The sequence below is a fragment of the Taurulus bubalis genome (genome assembly GCF_910589615.1).
Source record: "Taurulus bubalis genome assembly, chromosome: 13".
NCBI lineage: Eukaryota > Metazoa > Chordata > Actinopteri > Perciformes > Cottidae > Taurulus > Taurulus bubalis.
In genome coordinates, this window is record NC_136601.1 from 20,379,715 (window position 1) to 20,393,347 (window position 13,633).

Sequence of the window (13,633 nt, forward strand, 5' to 3'; positions counted from 1 at the left end):
GTATGCTACAGCTTGTGAAGCTGTAATCACTTTGAATGAAGCTCTAGCCGTTAGTTCATGCGTTGCACAACATACTGCCACTATTGCGCTAATTAGCCACATAGCATCTCCTACAAGTAGCGAGGAACGCTAAGTGGTTGTTAACGTGAGCTAAATTACGACAGGTTGAGCCAACACAGCGTCTTTGCTAGATACACACACACACACACACACACACACACACACACACACACACACACACACACACACACTCCAAAGAAGCACAAATACATTATAAAGTCATTTATTTTCAACTATAGTTGATAGCAATATATTGTTAAAACATGTGCCTTTTCACTTAAGTAGTAAACCAAAGGTTCCTTCTTTTTTAAGACAAACCTGATGTTTAAACGTTCGTCTTTTTATTTTATATTAATACCATTTCAAAATATAAAGCACACTCATCTGTAACGTAACTCTTCCTGGTATAACCCTTTAAAAATAGAGGCACCCATATTTTGAAAGGATAAAATTAGCACATCCTTAATAAACACCAAGAGAATTAACAAACTCAAGGTCATTACAGGTAATGGAGTCTTTAGCTGAGACATTTCTTTGATTTTAACGCACACTAACTAACATTAGCTAAGAACTGGCGACCAGCATAGATTGTACATAAGGCTAGAAGACACGAAGAATTTGCTTTACGGGCACGAAGTTATGAACAAAGCCCAATCATCTATTCTGAGTCCTTCAACATGAAATTATTACATTTCCCTGAGGTGAGCCACGTGGAGAGGAAGAAGACAGGCAGACAGGCGGTGCTAAGGGAGAGCAAAGGTATAGCTTTAGAAGCTGATACTCACATGAAAGACTCATTTGTCACCCCTGTCTCGAAGCCATGTGGGACTGCCAAAAGTGTGTGTGTGGCGGGGGCAAGGATCATGAAAGTGTGATGGGCGCTGATTTTTTCCTTTGGTGGTGGGGTTGAATCTGAATCTGGGCCTTTGAAGGAGCATCACTGCTCTCCACATGTAGGCTCATACCCATGAGGTCTGCTCATTCTGTTTCTCTCTGACACTCTCTCTCTCTCTCTTTCTCTCTCTCTTTGACCACTAAGTGTCCTCCCAGTCAAGGCACATGGTGATTATGGTGGTCCACATGAAGACATGTCAGTGACGTTATGAAGCACAGAGCAGTGTAACTTTTTGGTTCACAACTCTGTGGCCAGCTGTTACCATAGCAGCTTTTGGGGGCTATATATATGTATGTGTGTGTGTGTGTGTGTGTGTGTGTGTGTGTGTGTGTGTGTGTGTGTGTGTGTGTGTGTGTGTGTGTGTGTGTGTGTGTGTGTGTGTGTGTGTGTGTGCACTGTAAGTATGACTTGGGAGCAGAAGGGACAAAATCATTTGTCACTTGTGGCTTCACATGTCTGGAATTGAAATTGATGACAAATCTATGAAGTGCAGTGTGAGTGTGTGTGTGTGTGTGTGTGTGTGTGTGTGTGTGTGTGTGTGTGTGTGTGTGTGTGTGTGTGTTTGTGTGTGTATTCAAATTTGTTGGCTCGTGTGCGGGTGATGTCATGCACGAGAGCTTCTTTTTCTCACACTTTATGAAGCCAGCTATGCCCCAGACTTTCTCAGTTTGCTGACATTGCAGGCAAAGAGAGAGTGTGTGTGTGTGTGTGTGTGTGTGTGTGTGTGTGTGTGTGTGTGTGTGTGTGTGTGTGTGTGTGTGTGTGTGTGTGTGTGTGTGTGTGTCTACATGTGCATTGTGTGTTTCTTTGGCTGTGTGCTGCAGACCACAGGGAAGCATGTGACATTCAAACTCCACCATTCCCGTTATCTTCATGAAGCTGCCGCTGAGTGCACATCAACATGCGCTACGTTGCGCAGCAGTTAGCGGCTCGTTGTAGAAACGTCATGAGACGTAAACTGGATGGACGGAGAGTTTAATCTGCCGTTAATCAGCTCCTCGGAAAACTCACTCAAGCATCAGACACTGCAGATTGCTCTGCCTCTCCCTCACTCTGTGTTGCAGTCATCACCCCCCTAGAATCACTCCATTTCACCCCACCTGTCTCCACGCCCCCTCCCCAATTATCCTGACTCTCTCTCTCTCCCTCTCTCCCCCCCCCCCCCTCTCTCTCTCTCTCTCTCTCTCTCTCTATGCTGTGTGATGCCGAGAAGCCCCCAGGATTAAATATAACTCTTTTGTTTATCATCTCAGCTATTATCGCTAATGCTCTCTCTCTCTTTCTCCCTCTCTCTCTCCCTCCCAATCGCTCTCTCCCTCCCTCGCTCGCCCTCCATCTCTCTTTCCCTCCCTCCCTCCCCCTCTCTCTCCCTCCTCCTCTCTCCCTCCATCTCTCTCTCCCTCCATCTCTCTCTCCCTCCCTCTCTCGCCCTCCATCTCTCTGTCTCTCTCCCTCCCCTCTCTCTCCCTCCATCTCTCTCTCCCTTCCTCCCTCCATCCCTCCTTCCCTCCCTCTCTCCCATCTCTCTCTCTCTCTCTCTCTCTCTCCCTCACTCTCGCACGCGCGTGTGTGTCCACGCATGCGTGTGGGCACGCTCTCAGATCAAACACAGCGTAAGACGAGCCCATAAACAAGCCTTCAGGACCACTTAAGTGTTTTTCAGGCAGAGTCCGCTCTGTGCGCACGGAGGGAGTAAAGGAGGAGGAGGAGGGGGAGTAAAGGAGGAGAGGTACAGAAATCAGCTGCTCTGTTTATGTACCTCTCAGTGGTGATTACCGGTCCAATCCGTCTGTTTAACAGAGGAAATATCATAGCCTCGGTGTGTTCTGTGAGACCGGGAGATGCACGCACACACACACACACACACACACACACACACACACACACACACACACACACACACACACACACACACACACACACACGGTATACAGTCGCGGCGCGCAGAGGGAGATGTGCCACAGAGTTGCGTGGAATTAGAGCGCTGGTGCGGCAGCAAGTGTTTATTTACTCATACGGACAAGCATAACCGAGTCAGCAGAGCGAAAGCAGAGGAAGCAGGAGACCACCACAGACCCGGGGACTGAGGGTGTGTGTGTCAGACCCACAGTGCACGGGCCTTGGCGCGTGTTTCCACACTGCGCATGTGAAGGCGGCGCAGTGTGCGTGTGTCAGCGGGAGTGGGCAGACGCACTGGCAGGTAGTGCCCGGCCTGTAGGAGGAGAGGGAGGGGATATATTTACAGAGTCCGTTTACAGAGTGGAATATTCACGGAGGTGAATGGGCTACTTCATGCACTCAGGATATTATTTTTCATTACATTACAGCGCCGCAGTGAGTCATTCAATGTGTCACGCGCTGTGCAGAATGTGGCAGGTAAAGAGGAGACAAGCTTAACTGAGAGTAAACAATTCAAGTCTTGCGGTGTTAGGTTCAGTGCGATGAATGGAGGCTGATTGCTCCTGATGGGGAGCGTTTCCACTGCACTGAATTGCGGGTGTCTTCCACGAGATGGCGCTAAACCCCGCATCATAACTCTCAAGAGAGGGAGGCAATAAATGGAGGCAATAAATGAGGCAATAAATGGTTTCAGTGGTCACCGTCAAACCAGCTATAAGACTAGTGCATTTTTTCCAAGTTGTCCGCTAATGTGCATCGTAGCTTGAAGTTTAAAAGTCGTTTTCCCAGCTTCCGTTTTGGATGTCATCTTAATCCCCTCCAGCCACCGGAAGCTCTAGAATAAAGCCGAGGTTGCAAAGTGCGTCACAGCGTAAAAAAACACAACAACGAGCCTGCAGTCCAGCAGCCGACAGTCTCCGCTTCTTTTTCTTCTATTTGCAGAAACCCGAGCAGACGTCTTCCTCTCCAGCATGGTGAAGATCGCCTTTAACTCGGCTCTGGCGCAGAAGGCGCTGGGCAAAGAGGAGCCGGCCGATGTGAAGGTGAGGATAGCGGGCTTCTGAGCCCGGTGTCCGCTTCTTTATTTATTTATTTCAGCCCGGGTGCAGGCCTGCACTGACCGCAGGCTTACCAGCAGTGACCGCGGTAGTATCTGTGTGCATTATATGTGGTCGTTTTGTATTACCTTGCTTTTGTTGCACACTTGATATTAAGAGCTTTGCGCTGGGTCTTTTTTTGCACGGAGAGCCATGTTGCACCTGACGCAGCACACAGCGGGACCGCCCATCCTCAACACAGCTGTTCTGCAGGGGCCAAACATGCAATGGGGGTCATAGACTGCTCGAGGCAAAGCTGTGTGTGGTGAATGTTGATCGTAAATAATAATAATAATAATACATTTAATTTACATAGCGCTTTTCATTGTACTCGAAGACACTTGACAAAACATGTTTTTAAATCATCATATACGCTATACAATAAAAGCAGATAAATAAAAAGATGTGCAATAGTATTTGCTGATTTGCTGACAGTACTGTGTCTGTGTGTGTGTGTGTGTGTGTGTGTGTGTGTGTGTGTGTGTGTGTGTGTGTGTGTGTAGGATCCTGAGCTGGGCTCTGCTCCAGCGGGCAACGAGGGTTCCACAGGCCGCTGTCTGCTCACCCTGCTGGGCATCGCCTTCATCCTCAGCGGGCTCATCGTCGGGGGAGCATGTCTCTATCGATATTTCACCCCAAAGGTAAACAATGTGTGCGTGCTTGTTTGCATGCGTTTGTGGATATTGTTACAATCATATCCTATTGGAGTATGACGTGTTTATAAGCGTGGTGTCATTATTATTAAACTCCCTGGGGAGTGATTAATAATGTGTTAATTGTGTTAATGTGTTGTTGTATTACTGTAACATTATAAAAATGCTTGGGAATGTTTAATCCGCATTTCAGTCTACATCATACACAAAGATGGACAACTATGCCCATTTATTTTTTCATTGAAGTACTTGCAGCAGGTCAGGAAGTGTAATTTAAGTTTGTGAAGTTATTACAGCAGCGCTTGGTTGCTGACGGGACACTCTGGACCCGGTGGGAAGCCAGGATGCTGACTCTCGCTCACTCCAGTCTTCAGAGAAAGTGCAGACTTAAATGTTTGCAGTGTTCGTGGGAGGGTCTCACATTCAGTATCGTCTCTCTGTGCCCACAGGGGTTTCTTCTCTTGTGCAAATGCAGCAAAGCTAAAAATGGCTTATTAAAGCATTAATGAAATGCATAAGCACTTCTTAATGATGTTCAACTGTTTAGGAGATGCAGCACACTTTTAAATTTAATTGGGACAGTAAAGATTTGTAGTTCAAGTTTCTTCTCAGCAACAATTGTGATATTTTTCTAAAGCATCATATCTCATAGAATTTGTCCCTGATACAGATTCTGCAGGTTGTATTTTCCTGATGATAAACACATAGTGTCCACAAAGTTGTCATAAAACAATTATACACTTAACATACCCACAAAGAGATACAACATTCAATAATGCATGTATTTCCTGCCCCCTAGTGGTCATAAATCAATTAATGCGGCTTTAAGCTTTGTTATTTTGAGACCTAATCCTGCCACTTTAGATCTCATGAGCGAGCGCTACAGCTGCATTGTGTTACCTCTGTCGGGCACACGCAGTTTGGGCAGAGCGGGCGGCTCGATGCCGCAGGGAAACCACAAGCTCATAGAGCTGCAGTGAAAGACCAGTGGAGGCCCTTGTGGTTGCAGGAGCAAAGACCCACCTCACCACGTGTTGAAAATAACAACGCACTGTACCTTTAGTGGCACGTGATGGTTTTCTTCCTTTGCTCACTCAAATATTTCTAGTGCAGCCAGTTCATGCTGATTTACCGGTTGAAGTCATTAAAGTGAAGAACGTTTGGAAGTAAATCGTTAAATCGCAAACAATGATACATTTGTTCACCAAGAAGTCACGATGCTGGATGTGTCCGCGTGTGCGTCAACGTGGTTTCATGTGTCCCCCAGAGGCTGTATCACGGTGCGATGCAGTTCAGTGACGTGTCAGCCGGAGCTGGGGGAGAGAACCATCCTTACTACCTGCCGCAGGTGGAGGAGGAGGTGGAGATCTCTGACAGCATGGCCGTCATCAGCGTCCCACCTCCCCGCTTCAGACCCGGGGACCCTGCTTACATCCTCCACGACTTCAACAGGGTAACACGCGTACAATACAGCGCTTACAGCATGCTGGTCTGCTCCTGGTAATGTGGTTTCAATTATTTCCTGTTTGCCGTGTGTGTGTGTGTGTGTGTGTGTGTGTGTGTGTGTGTGTGTGTGTGTGTGTGTGTGTGTGTGTGTGTGTGTGTGTGTGTGTGTGTGTGTGTGTGTGAGAGAGTAGAAGCTGACGGCGTATCTGGACCTGACTCTGAGGACCTGCTTTGTGATTCCTCTGAACACCTCGGTGGTGCTCCTCCCTCAGGACCTCATCGACCTCTTCTCTCAGCTGATGGTGAGCGAGGAGAAAAACTGGCTCAGATGATGGAGGGAAAAACTATACCGGCACAGCACTCTCACTCTAGCTCACGCATAAGCCCAAATATGAAGGGCTAAATATTACCTGGGGATATTCAGAGCTTTTATAATAATTCCAGAGATTGTCTGTGCTTTAATCCCGTCCAAATCTGTCATGTCTGTCATTTGTAGAGTAAAAATGTCCAGCGTGCATCATCTTCCTCGATCCCAGACATTCTGTATTACTCACACTGCATGAGTAACCGCCAGCAGAATTTAGTACTCACATATTTTTTTGTATCTCCTTCATTGTAGTTAAATATGTGATGTGAAAAAGAGTGTCAGTATAGATGATGTGTTTTAACATAACACAGGTTCCCCTTGACAAAAAGCCAATCTGATTTTGGAGTATTGCAAAAAATCTGCTCCTTTGAAACACAAGTTTCTGACACTTAACATGTTTTGTTCAACCAGACAATCTTCACAAATGAATACCACTTATTATAATTATTTTTGAATGAATGAAATCGGCAAAGTAAAAAGCTAATGTTAAGGTGTAAGCCAACTACATCAAGGTTTTATTTACTTCACTTTTAAATCTATTAAGCTTGTGTTAACCACAGACTTTATTTTAGTATCTAACCACAAACCCATAGATGTGGGACGAGGAAACTGGAAGTGCAAAAATGCTGACTCATTCCCGCGCTGTGTTACTCATTCCTGCAGCACTCTACAGTGCATGTGTTTTCTTCACAAAATCCTAAATGTAAGACTGACTTGTGTGAGGCCACTTTGGCACATCGGTGCTTTGAGCTAAATGCTAGCGTCAGCATGCTAACATGCTGATGTTTAGCAGGTATAATGTTTACAATGTCCACCATCTCAGTTTTGCATGTTAGCATGTTGTACATGGCAAAAAAATAAAGTACAACTGTACGTGGGCAATAGTTTTCACCGAGTTCTCCACCATGACATGTTGTGCAGCATTTGGTGTTTGGTGGGCGGTGATGCAATCAGCAAATTTCACGATCCGATGTGGAAGTGTTTTCATAGAATGCGGAAGTTTGAGGATGATTCCTTAATTAGGCAAAGTCCTTCCCACTCTCAGTTGGTTTCACACGTGCTTGCAGTGCTGTAGCCTGAGCGGCTTCTCTCCTGAAGAAGACTAGGAGTGCTTTGTATCGTGATTCCTTCTTTTTGTTTGTTTGCCAGTCCGGCTCTTACCGCAGCTACTTGGTGCACGAGGACCTGGTGGTGACGGAGCGCATCGATGACATCAAGCCTCTGGGCTTCTACATCCGCCGACTGTGCGACGGGAAGGAGACGTACAGGATGCAGCGGCGCTCCAGCCTCCCAGGTCTGGATGGCAGTGCACAGCTCAAACAGACATTCTGTCCCGTTTGTTGTGCTTCATTCACATTTTAAAAGGAGACCAGCCTGTGTTTTCATGTCGGTCCTCCCCACTCGCGTGAGGAATTATAAGCTGTGACGAGCTGATTAAAAAGAAGCGAGCACAATCACCACAAACATGGCTAGTTTAAGATTTTTAAATCATAAAACTGACTATTATTAGTGCTTGCCCATATAAATAAATATTGCACTGATCAAAATATAAGTAGATAAGATAAGATAATCCTTTATTAGTCCCGCAGTGGGGAAATTGCTGGATTACAGCAGCAGTGCACACAAGAGACACATAGTGAATAAAAATCAAGTAATATAAATAAACAGTAAAAGAGTACTGTAAAAGTCGGGTTACAAGCCGCTACTACGTTCGGTGGGTGTCCCCGCTAGTTCCCCCGCTGTAGCCAGCTAGCGCTGCTGCTAGTTCCCCGCTAACTTCCACTAGCTTTCTGCTAGCTCTCCGCTAACTTACGCTAGCTCGCGCTAGTTCCCCGACAACCACCGAAGGTAGCGCGACCAGCCCCGGCTTGACGCCCGACTAGGGCAGAGGGGACACGGGCAGTAGCAGCAGCAGCGGGGAGCTAGCAGCAGCAGCGGGGAGCTAGCAGCAGCGCTAGTTTGCTACAGCGGGGACACCCACCGAACGTAGTAGCGGCATGTAACCCAACTTTTGCGGTAATAAAAACAGTAAAGAAGAAAGTACCTGTAAATATAATGTCTTTACAGTTTTGACCACTACCAGCAAAGCAAACTGAATATTATTGTGTACTGACTTTGAGATATCAGAAAAAGATGTTCATATTCAACCCTGGTGTCTTTGTGTCTGCCAGGTGGAGGCATCCAGAAGCGCTCCGCTGACGAATGCTTCACCATCCACCACTTTGCAAACAAGTTTGTGACGGAGACCCGGATCTGCAAGGCTTGATTGGAAAGCGTGGGCATCGGTCGGAGAGAGAGAGAGAGAGAGAGAGAGAGAGAGAGAGAGAGAGAGAGAGAGAGAGAGAGAGAGAGAGAGAGAGAGAAAACAGCTTTCAGCAGAAAGTGACTTTTGTATAAAACCCTTCACTCCAGTTTCTGCCTCCCTCGCTTTAAACCCCAGTGATAAGTGAATTTAAGTTCCAGCGTTATATAGCCTAACCTCCCCCACACCTGAACCTGTATAAGTCATAGCTCTCTCGCTCAAGTATTCACTAGTTAGTCTTGTACTAATAACCAGCGTCCGCCTGCTAACTTTCAATATGCTAAGTTTCATTTGTTTTGTTGGTTTCTGTTCTGTTGCCGTAGCTTCCTGCTGAATTATCTTGTCGTCTTTACTGTATTACAACATCCTTCCACTGAATAACCCCATGAAAGTGAGAAGTGATTCATATCAGACCTGTCAGTCTACTGTTCCCACTCGTTACGGGGTTTCCAGAGCAGCAAGACATACTATATGTTAAAGTGGGATATAGCACAAGCCACCCAGGGAATGTAAGGTACGGGACGGGTCCGTGTGCGTTATGGTACCAGAGGTACTCGAGCCCCGAGCTTTCAGTCGCCCTTTTTTTGTAGATATTTCCCAGAGTGCCCCACTGCTCCCAGAGGCCTCTGCTGTCCTGTTGTGTGATGGTGATTTCATTTAATGTAATAGGTGGTGAGCAGTCCAGCACCCTGTCAAACTTGTGTTTGTGTAGAAACCTCATTTGTGACAATAAGCTTGGAAAGGACGCTAAAAGGAAAGTTTCACCAAATTTGAAAAACACTTTTTTAAAATATTCTTATTTATGAATCTGAGCTGTCGCTTGCTACCGGTGGCTCCAAGTTTTGCAGAACTCTATATATTTGAAATTGTTACGGGAATAATATGTTTGTAAAGAATCCTTCAGTGAATTTTGAAAGCCCTTAAGGAAAAGCTTGAAAGTCTGAAATGAAAATGGCCTTTTGCCAAATCAAGTCAAGTGATTTTTAGTGGTTTTCCGCATGATGCCTGCACAGAAAGTCAATCAGACAGGAAGCGTGTGTGTGTGTGTGTGTAAAAAGCTGTCTCTGTCTAACAAATACTAGAAGATTAGATAAAAACCAATGTTGTGTGCAGCTACTGAAACAAATTCACTTTGTCGCTGAATAAAGTTACATTTCTTTACCTACTGAATATGTTTGGCTACTTTATTATTATCAGCACCAACACTTTGCAGCTCATCATCAACTTAGTCCAGAGGGGAAAGTGATGCTGATTGAGGGTCTTCATAACAGAACAGGTTCTTCATAACAGGAACAGCTCACTCCTCCAACTTTAGAAAGACCAGGCGCACCTTTTTATTGAAATATAAATAGAAAACAAAATGACATTTTGAAAAGCACGGCCATATTTTCATATATTTGTGCGTGTAAATGATACGTTCCTCGTCGTAAGGTGCAAAGTCTTTATCTCAGAGATTAGTGGTTGAGATCAACTGCTGGAGCACCGATTGACGGCGATCTAGTCCTCTGCGTCCTCTCCCCCAGTCATACAGGACAGGCGCCTGCTGAAGGTCATGCTCTCTGGTATCTCTGGCTTGCTCAGTCGCCTCCAGAATTCCTCGGTTGTGAAATAGTACATGAGTGGGTCCAGGCTGCAGTTGAGGCTGGCCAGGCAGAGGGTGACGGGGTGACACCGGAGGATCAGGTCCCTCAAGGCGCAGCTGCTCAGCGCGTTGGCTTTGACCAGGAAGTCCAGGGGCATGGTGACATGGTAAGGAACGAAGCACACCAGGAAGACCAACGCACAGCTCAGCACCATCCGCAACGCCCTCTGCTTCTCCCCTCGGTCGGGAATGGCCCCCGTCGTGGGCTCCCGGAGGCTCCCGGCGGTCAGGCAGGTGCAGGCCAACACCAGGACGAGGGGGATGATGAAGCCCAGCAGCTCCGCCAGGATCATGAGGGCCCAGACCGCCGGGACGCTGACGTCCCTCATGGGCAGCTCGGAGAAACACACCGGGGCGGGGTGACTCGAGTTGGAGTCGGGGCCACTGCCGGGGTTCCTCATCAAGGGGAAGGGCAGGCAGCACAGGCAGACCAGCAGCCAGCCGAGCGCACACACGACCCAGTCTCCCTTTCGCCGGGAGGAGTTGCACCTCAGCGGACGCATGATGAGCTCACAGCGGCGCACGCTGACGCACACCAGGAAGAAGATGGAGGCGTACATGTTGACGTACTTCAGATAGAAGAAGATCATGCAGAGGGAGTGGCCGAAGGGCCAGCTGTTGTTCAGGTAATAGTAGATCCGCAGCGGCAGGGAGAGCACCTGAGGAGAGCGCAGCGTTAGTCCAGATGGTTGAGGACAAAGCACGTGAACTTTGGAATGCATCTTTTACATAATATGTCATTATACGTTAAATAACCCTTGCGGATTGAACTGTACAAAATAAGCAACTTTGCGTTATAGTAATTAGCATTTTTCATCATTTAATAAGTGAAAAAAACACACTTTATTGTCGTTGTATGCTCATATAAGGACACTTAGAAATGTCCTATAACACCTATAGCACCTATAACTGACATATATAGCACCTATAACTGAAGACTCCTAACTGGTGTATAGAGACATATTGAATGATCCACAACATAACACAGTTGTAAAAATATCGTATTTGAAATGAATAATAATCCTTTATTTTATTAATTAAAGTTGTCAATGATAAAATTCAATTGAATAAATTATATATATATATATATATATATATATATATATATATATATCATGTATTCATCAATAGTAATTTATTCATAAATACATTTTTATTTTCCATGACTGAGCAAGTTCCTTTGCTAATGAAAGCCATGAGATGTGGCTGAAAGCCAGAAATCTAGCATGTGGAGCTTTATTTAAGATGTCATGGTTTGTACACCTATATGAATAGTTATAAATGTTTTAATACACATAGAAAATAAGTGTTCCTGTGTGTTTGTTCATTCTTCATTGAATGCCATCACAGCTGCATTATACTGAGTTGTCAATCATATCATTAACTATTTACACACCTGTTATGGATGCGTCATTGGTGAGAGGTTCTTATATATTCGTTTAGGAGATTCATCCCACAAAAAATGTCCTTACAACTTCCTTACATGTGTTACAAACAATCCCAGGAAGTATAATGTACTGCTATCTAAATCCTTATTCAGGGGGTTAAAGTACAGTTGTATCAGTTCGATGGTTATTTAGTTTGCAGCCGTACCGTTCACTCAGAAGAGAGTTTATCAGGAAATGTGATAAACATTGTTCAGTCCAATTAGATGAGATAAGACGAACAGGTAGATACATGAATGTGCACATATTAAATTAGATGGAGGATGATAAGGATGTTTACCTGCAGCAGGTCGGCCACAGCCAGGTTCATCATGAACACCACAGCCTTCTTGGTTTCTCTGACGTAGACCTTGAACACCCAGAGCGCCAGCACATTACCCAGCAGGCCCGGTGCTAAGATCACGCTGTACACCACTGCGTACACTTGGTGCTGGTACACCTGGATGTCTTCACTGCTTTTACAGCTTTGGTTGGCAAAGTTCATCTTAAGCCGAGGGCTGTTTGATGCCAGCCGCCTTGTGAACCAACGGGAAGGCTTGAATCACCAACGCTGCTAGTGGTCTGGTGACGTGTGGGTTTGAGCGTCCGTGCTGTCCATCATGGTGAGGAGGAGTTCAGTGAGTGAAGTTAAAGTGTGTGTGTGTGTGTGTGTCCGGTGCTGGTAAGCTGTCGACGTTTCAGAGCGGGAACATAGTGTCCTGGTGGAGGAGAAAAGAAACAGTCAGCAGGATGGTGTCAGTGTGGCTGTAAATGTATTTCTAAATGGCAGCATGTTGCACAGATAGCCGTCAAGGTTTCACTGAACAGCATTCAGTCCCACACACACACACACACACACACACACACAAATACACCCACCTGCAGAACACAAATTCACATCATTCGACTATGTGCTTAGTTGCTTTTGCATTTACAATTATGCAAAAGCGGGTAAGGTGCTGCTAAGGTCTCCCACGTAGTGTTCACTGTTTAGCTTCTCCATCTGCTCGGCAGCCAACAATAAGCCAGTGTGAGCCGCCTCGGAGGCATCAGTGAAACTGGTGTGGTTAGTCATACCGGGCCAGAGCAGGACATGAAGCATGTGTTCGTGTGAAAAACCACACTTTTGTTGTGGTGAATTCACACTTTCTCAATAAGTACAGTATGCTTTTTGATATTTCACAACATGCAGAACATACAAGTAATTTATAAAGATAGAAAAAAAACATTTTAGTTAGCTTTTAACCATAGGGAACTTGAGATATTGATTTGAACTTGAAATGGAAACACACAGACATGTCTGGAACTGAGCCTCCAGCTTGTAGGTGTCGTCCACCCACTGCTGTAAACATAACGCCCATGGGTGTCCTTACCTTTTGCCTGAATCCATATGCACTGTTTATTAAGAGTTCACAATGTGCACTGTGAGGATTCGTCCTTATTTGAATAGTTTCGTCTCTTTTTGTTTTCTGATTTGACTCGCACTAAACTGATCCTATAGTTATGCTCATATGGAACAGCAAAATAGGAAGTTGTGGTTAACGTAGTCAGTGAGTTTACTGCTTTTAGTTTGCAAGTGAAATCACACTGACTACACACAAAAAAACGGATTATTGTTATAATCGCCAGTTTATGGTGTGTTTGACTAACAGCTCACGGCTCTAAGAACTAACGGTACCTCATTACAGCTTGGTGAGTTTAATTTGCTTTTTGGCAAGACTGTTTTTGTTACACAATGACTAGCTGTCAGCATACATCATGTGTGGAATAAAGTGTGTTGTAAAGTGTGCCTTACAGTCCAATGGTGTTTACTTAGCCAACTATTTAAAGCACACAATATAGCAGTTG

General features: G+C 45.5%; 2 protein-coding genes across 2 annotated transcripts; one reads left to right on the top strand and one right to left on the bottom strand.

Moving 5' to 3' along the window:
- The first annotated feature begins 3,785 nt into the window (after nt 1-3,785).
- LOC306745832 (integral membrane protein 2A-like) lies at nt 3,786-9,872 on the top strand. Its single transcript, XM_079228682.1, has 6 exons — nt 3,786-3,897; nt 4,455-4,592; nt 5,872-6,057; nt 6,242-6,352; nt 7,567-7,711; nt 8,589-9,872. The coding sequence occupies exons 1-6, from the start codon at nt 3,826-3,828 to the stop codon at nt 8,681-8,683; spliced, it is 747 nt and encodes a 248-aa protein (XP_079084808.1). The 5' UTR covers nt 3,786-3,825; the 3' UTR covers nt 8,684-9,872.
- A 258-nt stretch (nt 9,873-10,130) lies between these two features.
- Nucleotides 10,131-12,290, bottom strand: gpr174 (G protein-coupled receptor 174; the record flags this gene model as incomplete). Its single annotated transcript, XM_079229108.1, has 2 exons — nt 10,131-11,083; nt 12,087-12,290. The coding sequence occupies 2 exons, from the start codon at nt 12,288-12,290 to the stop codon at nt 10,217-10,219; spliced, it is 1,071 nt and encodes a 356-aa protein (XP_079085234.1). The 3' UTR covers nt 10,131-10,216.
- Nucleotides 12,291-13,633: the final 1,343 nt, after the last annotated feature.